Source organism: Pimephales promelas, chromosome 22 (assembly GCF_988280905.1).
Source record: "Pimephales promelas chromosome 22, fPimPro1.hap1.1, whole genome shotgun sequence".
NCBI lineage: Eukaryota > Metazoa > Chordata > Actinopteri > Cypriniformes > Leuciscidae > Pimephales > Pimephales promelas.
Genome location: NC_142790.1, coordinates 21,892,718 through 21,915,414, shown reverse-complemented (window position 1 = coordinate 21,915,414; position 22,697 = coordinate 21,892,718). Strand labels below are relative to the sequence as shown.

The window sequence follows — 22,697 nt, the reverse complement described above, 5'->3', positions numbered from 1 at the left end:
AGCAGTGTTTACTATGAATGATTTATCTGTGCAAATCTTTTTTCTTTTTCTTTTTTTGTGTCTCTAAAAGACTAATCAAAATAACTTCCCTCCCTCTTCTCTGTTGACATATTTACTGGCACAAGGCGGGAAAACCAGTCACTCACATGAGATCACACAGCAATAGCAAACGTCAATTTTTCAATGGACAAAATCAAGTCCCATCCATCATTTTTCTTGTTCTTTCTTGTTCTAAAAGCCATTTCATTTAGATATTCATCAGAATAGGGAAGAAAACTTATTTTTTGATAACTTAAGATTGAAATCCTGGGTTTGAGGCAAAAGTTAAACATTAGAATCGAAATTTAACCCCAGGAACATAAAATTCTCTTTTCTGACAAAAGACTTTGGATATTCGTCAGAATGTCGGCCATAATGACATTTGACATAATAGTCACTAACAATAAAACATTTTCATGGTTCATTACCTCACAGAAACACTCTATAGTATTATTAATAATTCATTTCCCTCATCAAGTGGTTTGATTGGCAGGAGATGTATAGTTCAAATACACATTGATTTATTACTGTAGCGATTGTTCCCACTCTCTCTCTTCGGCAGGACTGCACAGTGAGAAATCATTGGACAGGACATGGACAAGTCCTCTGTCTTCCCTCTGCTGAAAACACACGTCAATGACATCTGGGGCCGAATCAACATCCGGCCCCAAGGACAGATTTCATATAATTCTGAAAAAATAGGAAGATTAATGCTTCCCTTGAGCAAACATTTAATGCTGATCCAAGTTCTTCAACTAACTAAATGAGCTAATTTGTCAGGCATTTGCATTGATATATTGACTAATACATGGGTGTTGGCTTATCACGATCATCATTTACCCATTTTTCAATTTTCTTTGGCATTAACCTCCCCAACAAACTTGCTTTGTCTCAACTTCTCTCCCCAGTTCCTGTAGTTGTGCTTTGCTTTAATAAGAGTAAGTCAGTAACAGGCTGCCAGCTCTTGCTCATTGATCCAGGCAAGCACATCTCTCAGCTGGCTTAAGAACTCAAGCTTGCCACATTGATTGGAGCAAGTGAGCCTTCAGCAAGCAGGCGGCCCCCTGAGAGAGCTTCGCACATTCACACAGACACACACACACACGCCGCCTGTAATCTGCTTTTATGGGCTATTTTTGTGTTATCAACGGGAGGGAATTTTAGAAACACAATGCAGGACACATGGCCCAAATTTATGCGATGACTCTAATGCTAATGTACTTACAATTCAGTTCAGTGGATACTAGGATAAAGTTAATGTGTTACTAGGCTATTTTTTGTCATTTGTTTATTAAGTTTATGTGGGCACAGACAGGGAACAAGGTCGTTGTTGAATATAAAAAACTGATTAAAAGGTTTTTTAACTCTTGGTTATTTTCACTTTTGGCCCTTTCGACTTTTAGAAATGACCGTACATTAAAACACTTCTAAAAGTAACTTTATATAATTTGTCAAACAACCCTGGGGTGAGCACACATGCATCTGTTACTGTCTTCATCTCAAAACCATGGATACCCATTTCTAACCAATAAAAAAAAAAATGCATTGGTAAATCGTCATTATGACATAAAACATCATAATTAATGGGACACTATGCAGTTTGTTTTAGGTTAACTGATCAGCTTCAGAGTTATTGAAATGGTTATACGACTTCTTTCAGGTTGAATGGTGGCCGTCTTGAACTTAAAAGTTCATTAAAGAGAGTTTTAGAGCTAATGGATGGAAGATTGACTTAACATAAATTTTTTTCTAAAGCTATAATATGGCTACAGAAGACTTGGGAAATAGTGCACAAATCACACTTTTTTTTCTTTTCTTTTTTTTTTTTTTGGAGCTCGACAGTTCGATATAAAGTACAGTCCAATTTGCTGACGAAATCCTGGTGACCTTAGAGCAGAACGTCTGACTGTCTGTCGAATACAGTATATTTTATTTGTATGTGACTCTTAGGGTTGGATTTATCTAAAATAGTTGATATACAATAAATAAGAGGTTGCTAAAAATTGGCCACTCATTCATATAATAGCATGGCAGTTGTCGCATAAAATCGTAAAGACAAAACTGGAAAAATTAATGGAAAACACACTACTTCTTAAAACATGAGCAGAAAAAATTGTGTAAATGGAAATGGTTTTACTGAAATTGAATATACAAAAAAAAAAAAAAAACACTTTGTTTGGAACAAAATGCATGTGAGTAAATGACATCATTTTAATTTGTGGGTGAACTATACCTTTACGGCAAGAGGAGTTTTGACACCAAAACAAGCTTGTCATGTGCAAAAAAGACATGTTGTTAAACTGTGTGCTCCAGAACTCGTGCTTCGTGTTATGAGACTATTTACATTGGCATCAGATTTGTATGTCAAAGCCATTCAGAGTAAAAAGACTATAAAAAAAAGAAGGATGCAAAGACACAAGGCAGACGTGTCCTGTCACCCACAAGGATCTCCCTTACCCCCGAGAACAATCACATCCCTGGGGCCTGCAGAGGTGGCATGAGAGACAGACAGCTTGCCCTACTTTTTCTGAAGCCTCTGAACAATAATAATAAAAACTGCTCTACAGAAAACAAGATAGAGCCCACTCTAGCTCGAATCATCTCCTGTTGAATACGGATTATGCAGATAAATCAATACAATCATGAACGAGAGACCCAAGACTAATTTTGAAGCAGGACATAGAGCAGAACTTCAGTATCTCAATGAGTAACCATAAATTTGTTTAGTTACCTTGAAATCATAATGTACAATTTAGTATTTATTATAAATGATTTTTCCTTGCAAATAAAAAAGGAAAATCAAAATACCATCCCCTCCCTCTTGAAGCAATATCTCTTCTTTGATGATGTGTTTACTGGCGTGACTGAGAGAACCTGTCACTCACATGCATCATCACAGCAACAGCAAATCAGAACCATCCAATCAATTCCCTATGGACAAAATCAAGTCCGACCCGACATTTTTTTTTTCTTGTTCAAAAAGCCATAACTTCACATGTACTGGTTTTTAAAAGAGATTTGCATTCTGTTTATCAGGTTTTTACATTTTAAAATATGTATGTATTTACCCCTTAAAACCCATTCTAAATATTTTCTTAGCCCATCTCAGCACTGAGGGTGTTTATGTAAGTTGTTAGCCTGCCTTTTCAAGTCTTATCAGCATAGTTCTAGAGCATGAAACTTACATAACAGGCAGCGAGGAGCCAGCGGACAACTGACTGTCTACATGGCTCTTATTGCCAGTTTGCTGCTCTCTACCACAATAATTCCACTGGTTTGCTCAGAGGCCCCATTGATTGAACCAAGAACACAAAAGAGCACAATCACCAACTTATTATCAGATTGTGATATAACAAATCCCAGTGGAGGAAAGAGATTTCATCCTCTTGGTTGAACAAGACAACTCTTTGTTTCTCTTTGCCATTATCGTTATAGGATTAGACTGTGCAGTTGTTTTACATTTAGAACGATTTTCTAGAACTATATCTTTATCGTCATAGTCATCTTAATTGGTGTGAACTGTACTTAATTCTGAAGGGGTTTTCAAACAAACCATGGAAACCATAGAAAATAATGGAAGAATAAATTGCGTTTTCCAGTTCAATTTATTCTTTCATATTTTTGTGTTTTGTCTATGAAAAGTTTCACTATTCGCTCCTTTCTTCCTTTGATTTCTGCTCTAAAAAAAGAGGTGTAGTTACCGTAATTAAGAGATTCCCATTTGTAAAAAAGCATTCACGTCCTCGTAATTCTGCGAGTAAGTACTTATTAGCCTGCGCCATCTAGAGTTTAATGACAAAACTTAGTATATTACCCAGTCTGAGCAGAACGTCACGTGAAGTTATCATCAAAATTCTGATTACGACATGGTGTGAATGCAGCAACTGATTAAATATTAAATAATCAATAATACATGTATTATTTTTAAATGTAGTTATATGTGAGAGCAGGTTGTATTGAGTATATAATCAGTATATTAGAAACCCCTCAGATATCCACATCTGTTAAAAACAGAAACACACGCTGACTCATGGTCAAGAGACACAGTGGCCCAATTTTGCTTGAATACATTCCAGTAGCTGGTGTTTGAGGGAAGTCGCTAGGTGAGCAAATGAAGAGTGAATTGTGGATCACATTCACACATACAATGAGTCACAACTAAAATGTAATTCCTCATCAAACCAAATATATACAGTACAAACCCCCTCGTCACCAGCACTATATAGAGCACATATTGTCAGACCTTGTCTGATGCTGCAGTGCAGACCACTTACCTGGGCTGCGTTTCCCAAAAGCACGAGTTAAGTTGATTGTAAAGACCATTGGTAGCAATGGTTCTATACTTAGCCTTGTGATGCTTTTGAGAAATGCAGCCCTGCTTGATGTTACTGACTACCTTGCTATAGCTAATGCTACCTCCAGTCATCGTGTCATTCAAGTTGTCTTCCAGTCATCCTTGTCGTCTCAATGTTGTTCCCTCGTGTGTGTGCTCCAACATTTCTGAAAGACAAAGACTCAAAGTTCTCATCTGCAAACAATCTCAAGTATTGTCACATATTCGTTTATACATTGCGTCCCTGCCATATCTGCAAATAAACCTTCCTGTTTGTGTAGAAGTGTAGAAGTTAAGAGACCTAGACGTTAAATCAGTAAGTAACAATTTCATCTGCTATTCTCCTTACAGAATGTTTCTCAATCTTTTACAGATTTGTATTTATTTTGCTGTGAGTTGGAAGTCAGCAGTTGCTGCTGTTTATGTCCGTCTTGTTCTTGTTACGGTTATCAGAAAAGGAATATCAAGTGATTTATTTTTAGCTTTGCAGGGAGAACAAATAAACAATAGACATCAGATACAGCTTACAATGGCATATTTAACACTACCTGTGCTGTGCAGTGTTACTATAAATAATATATGGATGATTTGAGTCATGAGAAGAGAAGGGTCCCTATTTACCTCATAATCTCTCACAGACTGACCTATATCAGTGCATCTGAAGTACACTCCAAGCAAAAGTATGTGAATATTAGTTTGAGAGGCGTATAGTTAAGGAAACATGTTTTATTACATATTACTATTATATCTGATATAATCTTTACATTTAGTAACTTTCCATATAAAAGAACACGATATGAATTTTGCGGAAGAATATTACTTTGGTTGTGCTTCGGCTCTGCTTAACTGCGGACGAATATGACCCTTCGCAATAGATAATGCTTTACAACGAGCTATCTTTTTAGAGAGCTAAATATGGCAATTTATCTGTTGAATAAAATACCTTACTCACCTGTTATGTAATAAAAATGCAATTGCACCGCTTTTACAACATTTCAAATCCCTCAGCTCTCCTCATCTTCGAAAAGCAAATTGATTCTCGTTTTATTGCGAGCTCTGTCGTTCTCTTTTTGCCTGCAGACTCGTCAGTGTTCAACGATTTTTTTTTTTTTTTTAAAAACGAGTGATTATCGGAGTTTCATGATTTAGCTGCTCCATGTCAATCTATCTAAGTCGTTGTAACAACTAATAACCTATGCCATCCACAACATATACACCATACACGCATAATAAGTAAATAACTTTCTCTATTTACGGATATGACGAGACACGCACAGGTAAGTGACGTATGTACGCAATATACCGCAAATTAAAACCACACTGACAGGTCTAAAATAATAACAATTATAATAGGCTTACAACCTGGGTTACAAAAATGTTTTAGGATGTTGTTGTTGTTGTTTTTAAGTTATAGTGTAGGCCTATTGTCATTCTCTAATAGACATTTATCAAGGGTGCATGATGGGAGTGAAGTTTTAATCTAATCCTGCCTAAATTAAGCACATGACCACTGCATTCAGCATCCCATTATGGGGATTCCTATATGGGATGTGCCCATAAAGGGATAATCTAAGGATTATATAAACGTGAATTAATGAAACATCCATTTAAAGCTTCAAGACATTGTAGGATAATGTTTAATTCAACCCCCACTCCCTTCTAACAGTCTCCTCATCAGCATCACAAAATGTAATGTCATAGTAATGAGTCAAAACTATTGCTAAACAGTTTGTAGGGATGGATACAACACAAACTCACAATCAGTAAGCCGAGGATTCAATTTGCAATTCAACATAGCCTATTTTTTATAATAATAATTATAATTATAATACAGATGTTGAATATTCTGTCATTGAAAAATCTTTAGCATGATTAGACAATATACTTCTACATTCAGAAATGCATCTGTCTAACAATTAACCTAAGTTCATCATATTGTTTTAGACAACTGTATAAAAATAATGATTAAAAATAAAATAATTATTTGTATGTTATATACATAAATGTGATTTTAAATGACTAAATTAATTACTAATAAATTAAATATGTAATTGAATAAATAATGAAATTATTTATAAAGATATATGCATTAACAATAAATGATTGATAGTTTTAAAATATAGAAATTAAATGCACATTTGATTTTTTTTTAAATGTGTCACGTTTTGTGTCTTTGTGAGTCAGCAGGGAGGTGCGCCACATGCAGATCAGCACAGGGTTCAGTGTCCCTGCAGAGAATGCTGGGTGCCCTGCCCTGCCTGTGTCGTGCTCCGACGCCTCGTCTCTGTATTCGTTGCAGAGAAACATCAAACACCACACCGTGCCGCAGCACAGCGCAAAACTCTTCTGAGGTCTGCATTAATAAACCAGAAACCATTCATTTTTAATCCTCTGCTGAAATGTAATTTGTTTCTATTTTAGAGCTTGATAAGAAATTTAGCTTGAGGGTTGTTTAGACTCTTCTGTGCTTTGAGTCACTACAAACTTAAGAGGCACTGGTTTGGGTCATCACGAAAACTGATACAGCAAATACAACTTTTGAGCTGAAATTGAATCTTCTTGGTTCAGGATTATTTGTTTAAAAAACAGATGAAAGCACATTTTAACTGCTAAATTCAATTATGCATAATATTCACGACTATGCAAATCACTGATGCAGTTTATTTAAAGAAACACATTTAGCTTTCTCTAATGAATGACAAACATCTGTGGTCTCCCAGTGGCTTACAATATTGGCAGTAGTGTTAATTTACACCAAAACAAAAGATAACGTATGCCATCACATCCGAAAACCTTGTTTTTGTCTTATGTTTCATAATGAGCTCAGTGCCGACTTATTTTCCGTCCACTATTTGTAATGAATTTGAATGTGTGCAGAGAATTATGTCTGATACACTTGAAGCGTCCCTCAAAATTACCCGAAAGAAGGAGAAACAAAGGCTTCCTTCCAAGGATCCGTCAAATTGAGACGTCTTTTGACAAAGTTTGATGACGTGGCTGCCGAGATATGCAGCCTATTATGCTGCCGTTCTGAATGAGAAGCACCCTTCTCTCACTTGTGGACTTACAATCTCCACATCTACCCACGTCACGAATCTACTGTATTGTATGGGCTTAGGGTTCCATTTGGGACAGGGCCATGAAAGCAGAGCCGCAGTTGTGTGGCAGCATTGCCATGGTGACAGTGAATGGCTGGAGCAGGGGTGTCCAAACTTGGTCCTGGAGCTAAACTCTGCAGAACAGTGGCTTTAAAGGAACAGGATTGGATAAAAAAGGAGAGTGCTGAATGCTGCGATTGACCAATTAAAGGAGAACTCTGGCGCAAAATGAACCTTTGGTCTAATAACACATTGGTACTTAGTCAACCTTTCTCTGAGATTTGTTTTCATGATAATCGAATGTAAAGAGTTTTATCTCTAAAAACTGTTTAGCGTATAACGCTAGTAATGGGGGCATTTAATAAGCAAAAAGAAATCGCTCGTTTATACCACTAACAAGGCTCAAAATAGCCCAACACTAACACAGTAACATAATGAGGGTCCCTACATGCAAAACGAAGCATTGAGAACTTGGTAAGTGTACAGACCGTTTAATAAGAAGATACTTTATAAAGACAGTCCACTTCGTGTATACAAACAGGAGCCATCTTGGAAAAACAGTCACAACAAGTCAAACCACGAACGTCGTGCTAAGTGAGCTGAACTGTGTGAACGGCGTTAGTCGAGACTGTTTTGCAAAGATGGTGCCGCCTGTATACGAAGTGGACTGTCTTTATAAAGTATCTTCTTATTAAACTGTACACTTACAAAGTTCTCAATGCTTCGTTTTGCATGTAGGGACCCTCATTATGTTACTGTGTTAGTGTGTATTTTGAGTATTTTGGTTGGCTTTTTGGCATTGCTTATTTAGATGCCAGGCTTAAAATCCTGAAGGTTTGGTGTGGTTGGCAGACATTAAGTTTGTTTGTTTGCTGATTTAGCAGCTAAACTCTGGAATAGCCTTCCTGATATTGTTCGAGGCTCAGACTCGCTGTCCCAGTTTAAAACTAGATTAAAGACGCATCTCTTTAGCCAAGCTTTCACATAATGCTTAGGCTACCTTTTATTCCTCTGATGAAACAGATCAAATGCATTAATATTATGCAGCTATACAGCAGCTATGCTAATTATTTCCCATTTGCTTTTCTGCCGCTATCTCGGGACACTAGTCCCGAGTAAAATGGCGTTTGTCAGCTTCAGTTTGTATCCAGCCTCTCACGGAGACTTCAGATGCCCCAACACCTGCGATGAGACGACTTAACGCCTGTGAAGAGTAAACGCCTGCGCACTTTCTGTAAATCTGCTTTGAAACAATATGTATTGTGAAAAGCGCTATACAATTAAATTGGAATTGAATTTATTCTCATGCTGTCGGCTTGGCTGGAGGGGCAACATTCACTCTAATTTCTGACAACTACAGAAATCATCCTTTTAATAACTCATTTCTGCATTTGACCCTCAAATTCACTAGATTATATCAAAATTAAAGGATAGCCCATGATCTTCACTTCACTCTTTGAAATAGGTAAAAATGAAACCTCATGATGAATGAATCCTCAAAATGTATTTATTAAGTCATTTGTAGAATGTTGAGACATTTGTGTACAGTTTTTTGCTTCATAAATGTATAACCTTGAAAGATATTCATATTTCATGCACAATAAACCATACACTGAACATTATGAATACAAAAACAAACAAATACATAAATATTCAACTGAAATGTAAAAAAAACAAAAAAAACATTGATGTACAATTGCAGTGAGAGTGCTGTTGAACATACTCTGAAATTATATTTCCTAGTCATTTCATTATCAACAAAGGCATAATCACTTATTGCAACGAAAAGCATGTTAATGCAGATGTGTGAAACCCCATCCCCAAAATAACATTCAGTCTGTCCTTTTATGATTATGTGTTATGCCTCTGTATCTACACATACCCTGTCTGTGTCGATGGACTATTAAGGATTAGATGAATTAGATATCATAACAAATATTCAGATATAAAAAATACAAATACTGATTTCGGTAAAAACAAGCGTGCCTGGGTTTAAAAGAGGTGGAAACTCCCGCAATGGCACAAGAGAAAAGTTCATGCAAAGAGAACCGTATATATTAATCTATACACGACACCACAAAACAAACAAGAAGTTGTACTCCTGCTTCTCATTTTCCTTCCATTGCTGTCATTCTTCAGCTCTTGCTGGCAGCTTTATTCGCTATAAAATGGGAATTTGATCAGTCAAGGATTGAAAATGGAATGTGTGTAGATATGACAGCAGTGAATAAATGTAATCAATCTCCCCTCGATTACATACATCATCCCATTTCCATGCAAGATATAGCTTATTTCTCTGGAAAGACAGTCAAGTTGTGCGTCAGGTGCTGAACTGGACAGCTCCCTTGAACGAGCAGCTCATAGTATGATAGATGCCTATGAAACAGGGGCTTCGGTTTGCTGATGTAGGGATGAAATATCACACCCAGACCCACGGCTTCTACGAGACAAGGGGGCTAAATGACCAGAAATCTTGAGCAGCTTTCTTCACAGCGGCAGTTTGGGTTGGGTTTCAGTTGGAGAATTGCCATCATCTTCAAATCTCACTATTTTAACCCACTGCCCAGAGTGGCTCTTCATCCATCATCCTGTACTTGTACACTGAACCATCATCTTCACCTCTCGTTCACATGCACAGGCGACAAGTGCTTCAAACCAGTGATTAAAAGAAAAGGTTGACGAGGTGTAATTGTTCAGGTTTACACGCCAGGGGTTGACTTGTCTGTCATTCCTTTGAGAACGTCATCTATTCGGTCATCTTCAATGACCACTGTGGAGAGAGGACACACATGTTATTTTAGAGCTTTTAAATAGTAAGCAAAAAGTAAAAAAAAAAGGCATATATCTATGTTTCAACAAGAAAAGAGCTATTTTGGAAAACTAACATTTTAACGAGGAACAAAATGAAATGGATAAATAGCCTATAAAACACTGTAATTGGTTAACTGTAGGTTACCTCACCATATGAAGTGAAAAATTATATTAGATTCAACAGGAAATGCAAATGTAAATTATTCTTCAATATTCTTTTTATATTGTATGTGCAAGAAAAAAATCTTTGAATTACCATATGATTGAAATAATACATTTGTATCAAAAAAATGTTTTATTGTTATTCATATTTAATTTATCAAGATATTAAAATTGTACATTTAATGCTTTTTATAGCGTTTTAGTATCATTTGTGGACCTGATTTCATTTTGTTTGTGTGTAACCTCTGTTGTTGCACACAAACCATCGTATTAGCCATTGTTACAGGTAAGACGCATGATGTTATGATGGTTATCAGTATATTGCGGATACATACCATGTTTTGCCCTGCCAATCTGCCCGAGTTTCGGTGGCCTTTTGGACTGTGATGTTCCGAAGAACGAGTTCGTGTCTTGCAGTCGACAGCTGAACGAGACTTCACTGTCCGCCCCGTAGCCGTTCATCTTCCCCTCGTTGTATGGCAGCACTTCGGACATGGCTATACTCAGGTGTATAGGCTACTCAAGTTCCCAGCTAAGGTCGTATGGAAAAACTAGTATTATTTGGAGGTAGATGTGAATTTAAAAAGTCTTTTCAGGCTACTTTTCCCCAGTGTCGAAAGATAAAGTCCAGCTAAGACCCTGGAATAACTATCTCTCCTGGCCGAACCGTCTGGTGTGTCTGGAGAGAGGAGTGCTGCGTCCGCCTGCTGGTGAGTTCTTGAGAGAAATAGAGGGAGATCCCGAAACCAGAAAGGAAACCCAGACGGGAAAGTGAAGTCATCCATCCGGGTTTGAATGGGGGAGGGTTGCAGGCAGGGAGAAATAAATAAAGATGCGCGAGTTAAATAGTGCGTTACGTTTTGCTAGGATCTAAACTAAGAAGAAGCATTTTAGTATTTAGGCTAATGAAATCCGATATTTCTTAAGTTTTAACGTTTTTCCCCAATATTGACTACTACTCACAATTGTTTATTCTTTTGCAATAACATCCCAGAAGTTTTAAAGGGTCAGTTCACTCAAAAAAAAACAAACAAAAAAAAAAACTAAAAAAACCCGTATGAATCGGAGAGAGAGCAAGCGCAAAATGCGGCATCGGCATCTCGAAGCGGCACTTCCGGCGGCATGAATCGAGCGGTTTAGTCTTGATCACTTGATCGCTAACATATTTAATTTAGTCTTTTATTCACATTTGATCAGCGCACATAAACAGAAGTTCAACTGACATTACTAGACACGCCAGAACAAACCTCATTGGTTCCTGCGGAAGCTCAAATGTGATGGGACACACGAGAATGAATCTCATTGGTTCTCGTGCGTCAAGCAAGCGAACATGCGCACGATGTGTGAGTTGATGAATGTTTAGATGTGAATAACGGCCTAAATTCAATCTGTTCATCAAATAAATTGATAATGTCTCTTTAGAAAATTTGATCTCTTTATGAACATTCTGAAACGTCAAGTTGCATGGACTGTCAATGGAGGGACAGAACTCTCTCATGTTTCTTGAAAGATCTTCATTTGTATTCCAAGGATGAACAAAAGGAATTGGAATGGCACAAGGTTGGGTAATTAATGGCAGAATTGTTTATTTTTGGATAAACTATCCCTTTAAGTAACTTGTTAATGGTCACCAACGTATGGTTCGGAAACCTAAGAATTTACCTCATATAGCCTAGTGACTAAGGTAAAATAAGTTTTATAGTGTTTTTTGAGTAAAGAAATTCATTCTTCCGTTGAATAAGCGGTACTTATTCAACAAACTAGTTCTTTATTTATCCTTGCAATTGCAAACAAGCAGAGACGGTCCAAACTGCATTTGGCACTTCATTCACGATAGAGGTGGTGAGTTATGAGGTTTTACCGAAAGTTTGATGATCCAATGGAGTTATGAGTTTAGTCACAAGCCCTTTTCAATACTTTTCAGTGATTAAATATTTGCAAAAACCCCAGACAGACGTAAAGGAAGACCAATAGTAATGATTTTTGAAAAATGGAGGTTCAATCTTCTGCCCGACAGCAACAATATTATACATTTTATTAATTTAAAAACTAATTGCAGTACAGAGTTTTAGCATTAGAGTGAAATTACGCGCTAGGATTAACTATATTACAATAGGCTACTCATGGTTATTTTGTCAATTTAAGCTTTACTAGTAATTAGTAAAGTAATTGACATAAAAAGTTGACTGAGTGAAAATATAGGTTATGTGAATAATTGTGACAAAGTAAACAGCTATGAATCACACACGTAACATAAGTTAGTTTCTAAAATGCACAACACGTCACAGACCCAAAATTGTATACCATAGTTAGAAAAATACATTAATGGGTAAATATGTAAAAACATGCTGCCCATTCTGCATACGCTGTCATCTCCAGTTATCTTTTGGCCCCCTCTGCTGGACATTTCAAAGACATCCTAAAACATTTACAGTAGCAACGCTTCATGCTGCATGAAAACAGTGTTAAAACTGGACAATCCAACTCTTTTTTTCCCTTTACTGTCATGTCAGGTAGCCCTGATGGCTTCTAACAGATCAGACTCTTCCCTTAAAACTAATGGTCTGTGCAAACACATTTTTTTTTTTTCATTTGACAGGTGCCCTGCTAGGATCACCACTGGAATGTTGTGTGATCCATTTTTAGACCAGGGCCGTGTGGACAAAAGTAGAGAGCAAAACAGTTGGCATCTCACAGCTGACGACGAGTGGTTTGGGTTGACTCTTTTGGATAGATAAGTAAGAGCACATATATGTTTCTTGATTACTTTGCCCCCTAAATATGGGCCCTTGAATCTTGTTGAGCGTTGTCTAAATTCTCTTTAACGCCGGCAGGAGACATTGGAGATTGTGTGTGTGTTTTTTCCCTCTGTGGATTGATTCCACACCTGTCTGTGTCAGTCAAGGGAAAAGCTGTACAGAAGAGCCGTGGACGGCACAGCAACAACAGTAAAAGGAAGCCATTCAACGGCATGCCATGATGAGAAACATTCTTCATCTGTTGACAGTGTCTTTGTTTTTCTTTTTCCAAGGTAGGACAAGCTAAATTAATATTTTATATTTAAAATATGGGATTTTATGACCCTCCATCTGTCAGCTGTGGTTGATATATGTTGTTTATTATAGTACAACTAAATAGTAGTAGGAGTATTTCTAACATTCAAACTGAAACCAACTTATTTTGGGAATTAGATTGCACTTTTAAAGTGAACTAAGGACTGAATGCATTATATAAAAGATATTTCCTTTTCGTTTAATCGCTGGTTTGAAGCACTTGTCGCCTGTCCATGTGAACGAGAGGTGAAGATGATGGTTCAGTGTACAAATACAGGATGATGGATGTCATATTTTTATGATGACAATGTTAAATACTTGTCATTTAGAGTTGTTTTGAGGCATGTAGAAAAGACTACAACATCCATATAGCTATTTTCTCTGAAAAAATATATGGTACCCAAATACCTGATAGGTGGTGTTTGTTGCCATTAATAAACCGTTAAAAGAAGCTCATTCTGAGAACACATCTTATCAATCAGAAATGATTATTTTGATAGATTATTCTGAAATAGGTCTGACTGTCAATGTGTTTTGCAGAATGTTGGGGACGGAACGAAGAGGAGCGACTCATCAACTACCTTTTCAAGGAACGAGGCTACAACAAAGAGCTTCGGCCGGTCCAAAATAAAGATGAAACTGTAGATATTTACCTGGCGCTGACACTTTCTAATCTAATTTCCTTGGTGAGTGCATAATATTACCAATATGAGCATTTTTTTGTACACAGAGCAGGGGAGATGTTATACTGCGATCAGTGTTTGGGTGTAACACATTACAAGTAACATGAGTTATGTAATCAGAATACCTTTTTTATGTAACAAATTATAGTTATTTTATAAATTTGCACCTTAATGTTTCAATCTGTGTCAGTCTGTTTAACAAAGATGTTTTTCCATGGCAGAAAGAAGTTGATGAGACATTACTAACAAATGTGTGGATGGAGCATGTAAGTACATTATTTGAATTGCTCCATGCAATGCACACAGACACACACATTTTTTTTTTTGTTTTTTGTTGGATTCATATTTAATATGTGTTCACCAACATTTATTTCTCTCTTGTTCTTTTAAGGGCTGGACTGATTATAGACTTAAATGGAATGAAACAGAATTTGATAACATTCCTGTACTTCGTCTACCGCCAAGTATGGTGTGGTTACCAGAGATTGTCCTTGAAAACAAGTATGCTACCTTTCGTCACCACGTTTTATTTCTCAGTATTTATTTGTTTAATGAAGGAAGTCATTTTTTATTTCATAATTTCTTTTAAATAGCAATGACGCCCAGTTTCAGGTGGCCTATTACTGCAACGTTTTGATTTATCCCAATGGATACGTGTACTGGTTACCTCCAGCTATATTTCGGAGCTCCTGCTCTATAAATGTCAACTACTTCCCTTTTGATTGGCAGAACTGCTCTCTGAAGTTCAGGTATACATTAACTAGATGAATTACTTCATGTATTTTATAGTCTTATGAGCCCCACAACACTTATTCTTTCTCAATTAGCTCATTAACTTACAACGCCAAAGAGATTAGCATGCATCTGAAAGAGGAGGAGGAGAATGGAAAGGCCTACAAGGTGGAATGGATCGTTATTGATCCTGAGGGATTCACAGGTGAGATCAGACATGATGATTTTCTCTTTTTCTGCCATTTCATCTAAATACAAGATCCCTCCCTGTCTCCTTTCTTGCAGAAAATGGCGAGTGGGAAATTGTTCACAAGCCTGCCAGGAGAAACATTTATAAAAGCATACCAATGGAAAGCAACAAGCACCAGGATATCACATTTTACCTTATCATTAGACGCAAACCGCTGTTCTACATTGTGAACATAATCATTCCCTGCGTGCTCATCTCTTTCTTGGCCTCGCTCGTCTACTACCTGCCTGCAGACAGTGAGTGATCCTGCCATTTACATAATTGTATAGCTCATAATGTACATCCTAAAAAAAAAACAATGACAGAAGATTGAAATAAACAGGCAATACTTTTATGTTTAAGCGGCCCAGGATGCTTTTTCAAATATTACCTTTCATGCAGTGTGTAATGTAACTGTTTGTAAATTTGTTTTAAAGTTTTAAAGATAGAGTGCATCACAAATAAAGTTGTCTCCTAAAAGAGGACTGACGCTGGAATTGATACGGGAAATGTGATGCCTTAATTCGTATCACTGTGTATCAAGAAGGAGCTGAAATTAAAATATGGTTAGGCATTTAGTTTCCAATCACAATAGAATGAGCTGTCCGACCAATCAGAGCAGAGTAGGCTTTGAAAGGAGGGGTTTAAAAAGACTGAATCTTCGAACGAACCGTTTTTAGACTTTTTAGATGAAATTATGCTTTTTTTACCTTTGATGTATGTAAACTTATATTGTAGGAGACCTCTGAACTTTAACTGGGGTACTCTAACATGTTAACATATATGAGAATAAATATATAACATAAAATGTGTTTTGTTTCAGGTGGTGAGAAGATGACATTATCCATCTCTGTGCTGCTGGCTCAGTCTGTGTTTCTGCTGCTGATTTCACAGCGTCTGCCTGAGACGTCTATGGCAATTCCCTTAATCGTCAAGTATGCCGATGTATTACATGAGAATGTTTCAGTATCACTATGACAATATTAAGTATTGATTTTAAATATATACTGCATCCTTTTTTTAAGAAAGAAAAGTTAGATAATAGTACAAATTTTCATTTGACAGGTATCTGATGTTTATCATGGTACTGGTCACTGTGGTGGTGTTAAATTGCGTCATTGTGCTGAACCTGCATTTTCGGACCCCTAGCACCCATGTCATGACAGCATGGACCAGAGAGGTCAGGCCCTCCCTTGTCTGTAATGTTTGTTTGTTTTTTGCATGTGACATAAACATCTTAAACATGATTGGTACAAACTTTGACTATTGTTGCCGTCATCTCGCTGAAAATGTTGCTTTTTATTGATGGTGTAATGGTAGCACACACTGTACAGAGATGCACTGAATTTTTTTTAACATTTTTTTTTGCATTTTGTCTAAATAAATTAAAATAAAAACACTGAAAAGTAAAATCAATAATTTTGAAAAAAAAAAATGGCTTTGAAACAATTTACACTCTTGCTAGAAAAATTAATGAATAATTGCATTGAAATCAATAACATTACATTTTGAAGTAGATACTGATACACTATTTTCATGTAAAACTGATTTATTTACAACTTCGAAACATTTTTTTCACTGTACAAGCGAATTTAAAGCATCACAACACTGTACATTATTTAAAATCATTTTTATTTTTTTAATAATGATGTGCTAAATATTACATTTAATGTAATATTTATATTAAAAAAATAATGTGCACTAATCCCAAAAGTACTAAAATATCTCATAAATGTAGAATAGTTCATTTTAAATGGTGACATTGCAGCGGTAAATAAATTATTAGTATTTTAAAGACTAATTTAAGTGATTGTTAGATGATGGCAAATGTAATCTAAGTGTAAAAATGGAGAAATGAGCATGAAGAATTAAATTCAATCGGCAGATATGGGTAATTAAAAAATCAATTGGGCCGAACCAGTGGTAGCGATATATTGTGCATTAAAGCTTTACTACACATAACTTAGCCATTGATTCTGTTCTAAACCTGTTTTGGGTTATTTTACAACTTGTCATCTTGTGTCTACACTCTACAGTTCTTTTTGGAGCGTTTGCCTCGACTTCTGTACATGTCCCGTCCGTCCGATGACAAACCCAGCCTGGAGGGGGCGCTGCCACGACGCTCCAGCTCACTGGGATACATCGCCCAGGCCGAGGAATACTACAGTGTTAAATCCCGCAGCGAACTGATGTTTGAGAAGCAGTCAGAGAGGCACGGCATGGCCGCTCGCCCCACTCCCAAAGCCAGTCAGTCCCACATCACCAGAATGATACTTTAAACTCGCATTTGGATCTTGTTTTTGAAGTGTTATCACAGCTTAGTGCCACTAACAGTAATTTCTTCCCAGCTTACACATCCAGTAATGACTCAGAGGTGTCGGAACAGCTGTACAACGAGATGAAGCCAGCTGTGGAAGGAGCCAATTACATCGTCAAGCACATGCACGACAAAAACGACTATAACGAGGTATGAAGACGATTATGACTTTCTGTTTTTAATCCTGTAAACCCTGACATATTAAAGCGAATTTTAGACATGTTTTATGTATCATATTTGATACCCCAGGCATTTAATTTAGTTATCATAACAAAATATATATGATATTGATATGCATATTTTTGGTAGAACCTTTTCATTTAGCTTTATTTAAGGAAAACAGGTTTATTACATTATTCTGAATTAGGCTACATAAATAAAATAAAATGACAAATTATGATACTTTAATAATTATAGAGTAGGCTGCATAAAATACATATAGATCCCACTCTAAATATATTTTAGAAAAATTATATTTCATTTTTTTTATTAAATTCGAACGATTTATTTAATAAATTAACGGTTCATTTAATTATATGCACAACAAGAATGACTGTAACGATGATCAACACGTCAACACAACAGTTTACATTACTTTAACTCTTCCAAATAATTGACCAAAGTTCTGAGATTCAACTCGATTTTTGCAAGTTAGAATAATATAATTATGTTGAAATTACTTGTACAACCAATTCAGCAAATTATAACTACTAAAGTTTCTAAGTTGCAGTATAGGTGTTGCATTAATAACATCTTTAATATATAGGCTATATATAAAGTATATATGGAATAGATTTCTATATAAAATATATGTCATACAGCTGAACCTACAATCTTTTACCTCTTTTTTTATTTCTATATCAGGAAAAGGACAACTGGAGTGGGATTGCCAGGACAGTGGACCGACTCTGCTTCTTTCTGGTCACTCCAGTTATGACGCTAGGAACCATCTTCATCTTCATGATGGCCAACTACAACCAGCCACCTTCCCTGCCCTTCGAGGGAGACTCCTTCACTTATGTAGAAGAAAACAAGCGCTATTCGTGACCTATCTATACTACTGCTAGGTTATAAATAATAGCTGAAGCACTCTGAGAAATATCATAAAAGCTATTCTGGCAGCAATACAAAGCATGAATATAAATTACTCTCCATTTAGTCTTTCATGCAGGCTTGATAACTAACATTATGTATGTTGTTTAACAAGTGTACTGAATGAACCTCTTCTGCCCTGACAGGGGGGGCATAAAATAATATTTCTCGCCTTTTCCTCCTGGGTGTAATTTTTGTTTCAGTGGGTAAATAATAATCAAGTTTTTTTTATTCCCAGCCATATTTGCTGTGTTGTTATTGCAGAACAATCTCACAGGGACATGTTCAGAACAGGAAGAACCTAATCCATCGAGAGGATCCTGGCATGCAAGGAAAGTAGAACTGAGTATTTTAAATTATAAATAGAGTTATAAATGGCACAGCTCACAAACCAGCTTGAGAGTGCCTGTCTGTTATGTAATTATATGAATAAATCATAAACACTGCACTGCAATGCTTCACCGCTAGGGTTTAGTATTGCCCTAAAAAAATCTGTCTATCAACATTCCCCTTCATAATTAACGCTGTTGTGCTATTGAAGTGCTTGAGATATTATACAGCACCACAGGGACAGGAGAAGGAGAGAAGTGATTGGAGTGAAAAATATAGAGGTTTGATTATGCAAAGTGTAATAGACCGTAGCTGATTCATTCAACCTTTAGGTCTAAATCACATCCTGTTATTAAAGTACATAAATCTTCCTTGGTGGTAGAAACTGGAAACACATACATACACGTACAGGCTCGAAATTGGGTAGACTAAATTTTGTGTGCAAACCAACCCCTGTAAAAGTCGCTATTAAAATGCAAGGGTTTGTGGGTGGTTGCCACAATGCTCTGAGTGTTTTTTGCGTGTTGCTATATATGGTACATGGTCCATTTCTGTATAGTAAAGAGAATATATAATTGCATCTTAGTAAGATGTCAACATTTAAACCACTTAAAAAAATTATATATTATTATTATTAATTTTTTTTACATTTGTATCATTTGAGCTGAAACCCAATACTTATGTCTGTAATTCAGCAATTATTCTAAAAAAAGTCTAAATTGGGACAGATTTTCTGTTATGAAAATGATTTTGCCACAATCCGATATTGTGAAGTTTGAACATGGCATTACTCAAATCAGCCTACCTTCAATTTTATCCCCCTCCATCAATGCAAGTCTATGGAATTTATTTAGCCAATTTTTGCCTGCCAGGTTTGATTTCCTAAAGTAATAACAAACTCCCCTTGACTTGCATGAACGGTGCAAATTAGCATTCTCTCCCAATCAGTAGCCTGCACACGCACAATCTTATAATACAAATAATGTATGTAAGCCACTGCTTGGAGGCCCCAGTAAACTCTGTCTGTCATTATCTATTTTAAAATACCAAGCCTCAGATAGGAGGCCACACTGTCCTCTCTAGAGTGTCGTTGCCCCATTTAGATGAAATGAGGATTTTCCCACCATTACAGTCCATGGCCCTTCCCTCCAGCTCAACCTTCGCCGAACTTGTCAAATGAATAATTAATAGTCCACATGCCGTGAGTTATTAAGTGAAAATAAGTCTGCGCTCTGTTGTGTCTGGAAAATGATCTGGATGTTGGCATTAACTTTGATCGATTGACTCCTAAAAACCTTGTTACTGTGGTCCACACAAACTGGCCTTGAGATTGAATCTGAACCCTAAACTGGAGATTAATCCAAAGTTGTTGACGGTGGGGGGCTGAAGAATGGATCTATATCCCCACCACTGGGACCCCAGCTCCTCTAGACATGTGTCCATTGGTCTTGATAGAATGCCTTAATGGCCTGCAATCGCTCTATTGGAGAGTGTTTGTTTAGCTGTGTGGAAACGGCCATCCATCAGCAGAGCGGTTATGCTATTATAGTGTGTGTGTGTGTGTGTGTGTGTGTGAGAGGGAGAGAGAGAGAGAGAGAGAGAGAGAGAGAGAGAGAGAGAGAGAGAGAGAGAGAGAGAGAGGTCAGACCAGTGAGGCCACTAGCTTCAAAAGTAAGTATTGTGACTACTGTACTGACCTTCAATCTTTAGTTATGTTGCACTGATGTAATACATCATGTACTAAAATGAAGCACTTAAATTTTTGGGTTAGAAATATTTTCAAAATCCAGGCCCATAAAGTGACATATTGCGCCGCCTCTTGGTGGGGTGATGATTATCAAGAAAATTCTACTCTGACACAACAAGCCCCAGTAAAACTTTACGGAAAAATCCTTGGCTGGCAATGAAATTGAAAATGAAATTTACGGACACACCAACACGAACACACCGACACGGACACTGGCACGGACACATCAACACGGACACACCGGCACGTACCCTGGCACATAACAACTGTCAGTAGATTGGTACTGTAAATTCATATCTTATGCTATGGAAAGACAAAGGGGCGGGGCTACATAAGGTCTGTAGCGTCTGTTAGCTACCCAGTAGCACCTCAATGCAGCACATGAGATCCACGGGGAGGAGTCGAATCAAGATCCAAGGGGTGGAGATGGGTAGGATTAGGGTTGGGTTTAGGGATCAGGGGTGGAGTTGGGTAGGTTTTAGAGCCAGACCAATAAAGGATTTTGAAGGGCGATACCGATACAAATATTTGTTGGTTTTATAATCCGATATATCGGCCGATATAATAATTATTATTATATTTTTTTCAGAAATGCGCAACAAAATATTTACAGATTTCCCTAACATTAGTTATTTGTAGTTATTTATGAGTTAACTAAAATAATATGATAATGCATAAAGAAAGTTAATCAGCAGGTGGCAGGATGTGTGCTGCGCTATACACGAGTGTTGCCAACAGGGAGGGTGTAGAGTGCCCTCTGGTGGACAAACTTTACAACTCCAACCCTCATGACATGGTTGAAGCATGATTTGTCCGTTTTTATTTTATTTTTGTAAAAAATATTCATTTATCGGCCATTATAACTGCCGATACCGATATTTTAGAGAATGCCAACTATCGGCCTGCCGATATATCAGTCTGGCTCTAGTAGGTTTAGGTGTATGTACGGTGGTAGGAGTTGGATCTGGATCCGACTCCTCCCCGTGAAATGTTTTGTACTAATTGACAGCATGCAGAGATGCTGATAAAGCTTATATCTTCTATTGAGCCCTGAACATTACTCTAACATCAGTCTTCTTAAAGATAACTAATGGAATGGAAAATTGAGCAAAAATAGCACCCCAAACCTCCTAGCTTGTTCTCAGGATAGACACAGGTATCTTGGTGCCAGACAAGCATATTCCTCCCAACTGTGTTTATGGATAAGGAGACCTGTGGCAGCTGTCAGACAGCATTGCTAACCCACTTCATTTTCCAAAACGGCATACGCTCATTTTTTTTTTTTTTGTGCCATTCAGTAGAAGCAGCATGGATAGAGGAATACATTTGACGTCTCCACAACATCTAGGCCGGCAGGAAATAAAAACACCCTAGTTCCTCCCACTCAAAAGCAGAAAATGCGCTCTAAAGCTGATACCCCCGCCATCCTTCAGAAGGTGTTTGTTTACCACCCTGTTTGCACAGCAAAAAAGCGTAAGGAAGCAGAGCTGACAGAATCTTTCTATCCAACGTTCCCTAGCCTCATGGGAAGCAGTGCTTTCCCTGCTTTTCATAGCACTCATCCCAGAACAAAGGACAAGCTTTTCTTTTGTATCTAAAACTATGATATCCAGGTCTCACTCCAAGCAAGTGATTACTAGATCACAACTTGTAGGCTATATGTATCTATAAGCCTGCACTGTTGAGACATTGCAAAATACGTTGAAAGTATTCAAATAAAGAGTGAGATCAATCCTTTCTGTTTAGCTCCGGGAAAAGGACTGCAACTTTGGCTCATGTCTCTGGGTGGCCAGAAGGGGGCACACTACCCCAGATATGCGAAAATCAAATCAAAACGATATACAATGACAAAGATCCGTTTCAAAAGCAGTTGTGTGAGCCCTCGTAAAAGAGCAGACTTTGATGACACATATGAAAGCTGGACTGTGCTGCATGCATGCAAATGAATCCAACAGCTCCAGTTTTTAGTTGCTCTGATTCTACCCTCCTCGTGTGATTAAGAGTGCATGTTTATGGGGCAGAGCCCACTGATCACTGAATCTCTGTGGTGAGGTTCCACAGAATCTGTTGT

At 37.2% G+C, this 22,697-nt stretch overlaps 2 protein-coding genes across 3 annotated transcripts; one reads left to right on the top strand and one right to left on the bottom strand.

The window, feature by feature from the left end:
• Positions 1-8,959: 8,959 nt before the first annotated feature.
• On the bottom strand, positions 8,960-11,191 carry camk2n2b (calcium/calmodulin dependent protein kinase II inhibitor 2b). Its single transcript, XM_039685009.2, has 2 exons — positions 10,779-11,191; positions 8,960-10,240 (listed from the first exon to the last, which is right to left on the bottom strand). The coding sequence occupies exons 1-2, from the start codon at positions 10,936-10,938 to the stop codon at positions 10,170-10,172; spliced, it is 231 nt and encodes a 76-aa protein (XP_039540943.1). The 5' UTR covers positions 10,939-11,191; the 3' UTR covers positions 8,960-10,169.
• A 1,856-nt stretch (positions 11,192-13,047) lies between these two features.
• chrnd (cholinergic receptor nicotinic delta subunit) lies at positions 13,048-18,786 on the top strand. Of its 2 annotated transcripts, none has more exons than XM_039685005.2 (13): positions 13,048-13,181; positions 13,344-13,474; positions 14,037-14,182; positions 14,401-14,445; positions 14,571-14,680; positions 14,773-14,928; positions 15,007-15,116; positions 15,197-15,397; positions 15,964-16,075; positions 16,206-16,320; positions 17,177-17,387; positions 17,489-17,607; positions 18,322-18,786. In XM_039685005.2, the coding sequence occupies exons 2-13, from the start codon at positions 13,420-13,422 to the stop codon at positions 18,502-18,504; spliced, it is 1,563 nt and encodes a 520-aa protein (XP_039540939.1). In that variant the 5' UTR covers positions 13,048-13,181; positions 13,344-13,419; the 3' UTR covers positions 18,505-18,786. The 2 variants fall into 2 exon arrangements, with proteins under 2 accessions (XP_039540939.1, XP_039540938.1); XM_039685004.2 differs by having other exon boundaries at positions 13,278-13,474.
• Positions 18,787-22,697: the final 3,911 nt, after the last annotated feature.

Coding starts and splice junctions, on each gene's coding strand:
- camk2n2b (XM_039685009.2), bottom strand. CDS start 10,938: ATGTCCGAAGTGCTGCCATACAACGAGGGGAAGATGAACGGCTACGGG. Junction 10,241..10,778: donor GATTGGCAGGGCAAAACATG/GTATGTATCCGC, acceptor CTCTCTCCACAG/TGGTCATTGAAGATGACCGA.
- chrnd (XM_039685005.2), top strand. CDS start 13,420: ATGATGAGAAACATTCTTCATCTGTTGACAGTGTCTTTGTTTTTCTTT. Junction 14,681..14,772: donor GAGATTGTCCTTGAAAACAA/GTATGCTACCTT, acceptor TCTTTTAAATAG/CAATGACGCCCAGTTTCAGG. Junction 17,608..18,321: donor ACAAAAACGACTATAACGAG/GTATGAAGACGA, acceptor TTTCTATATCAG/GAAAAGGACAACTGGAGTGG.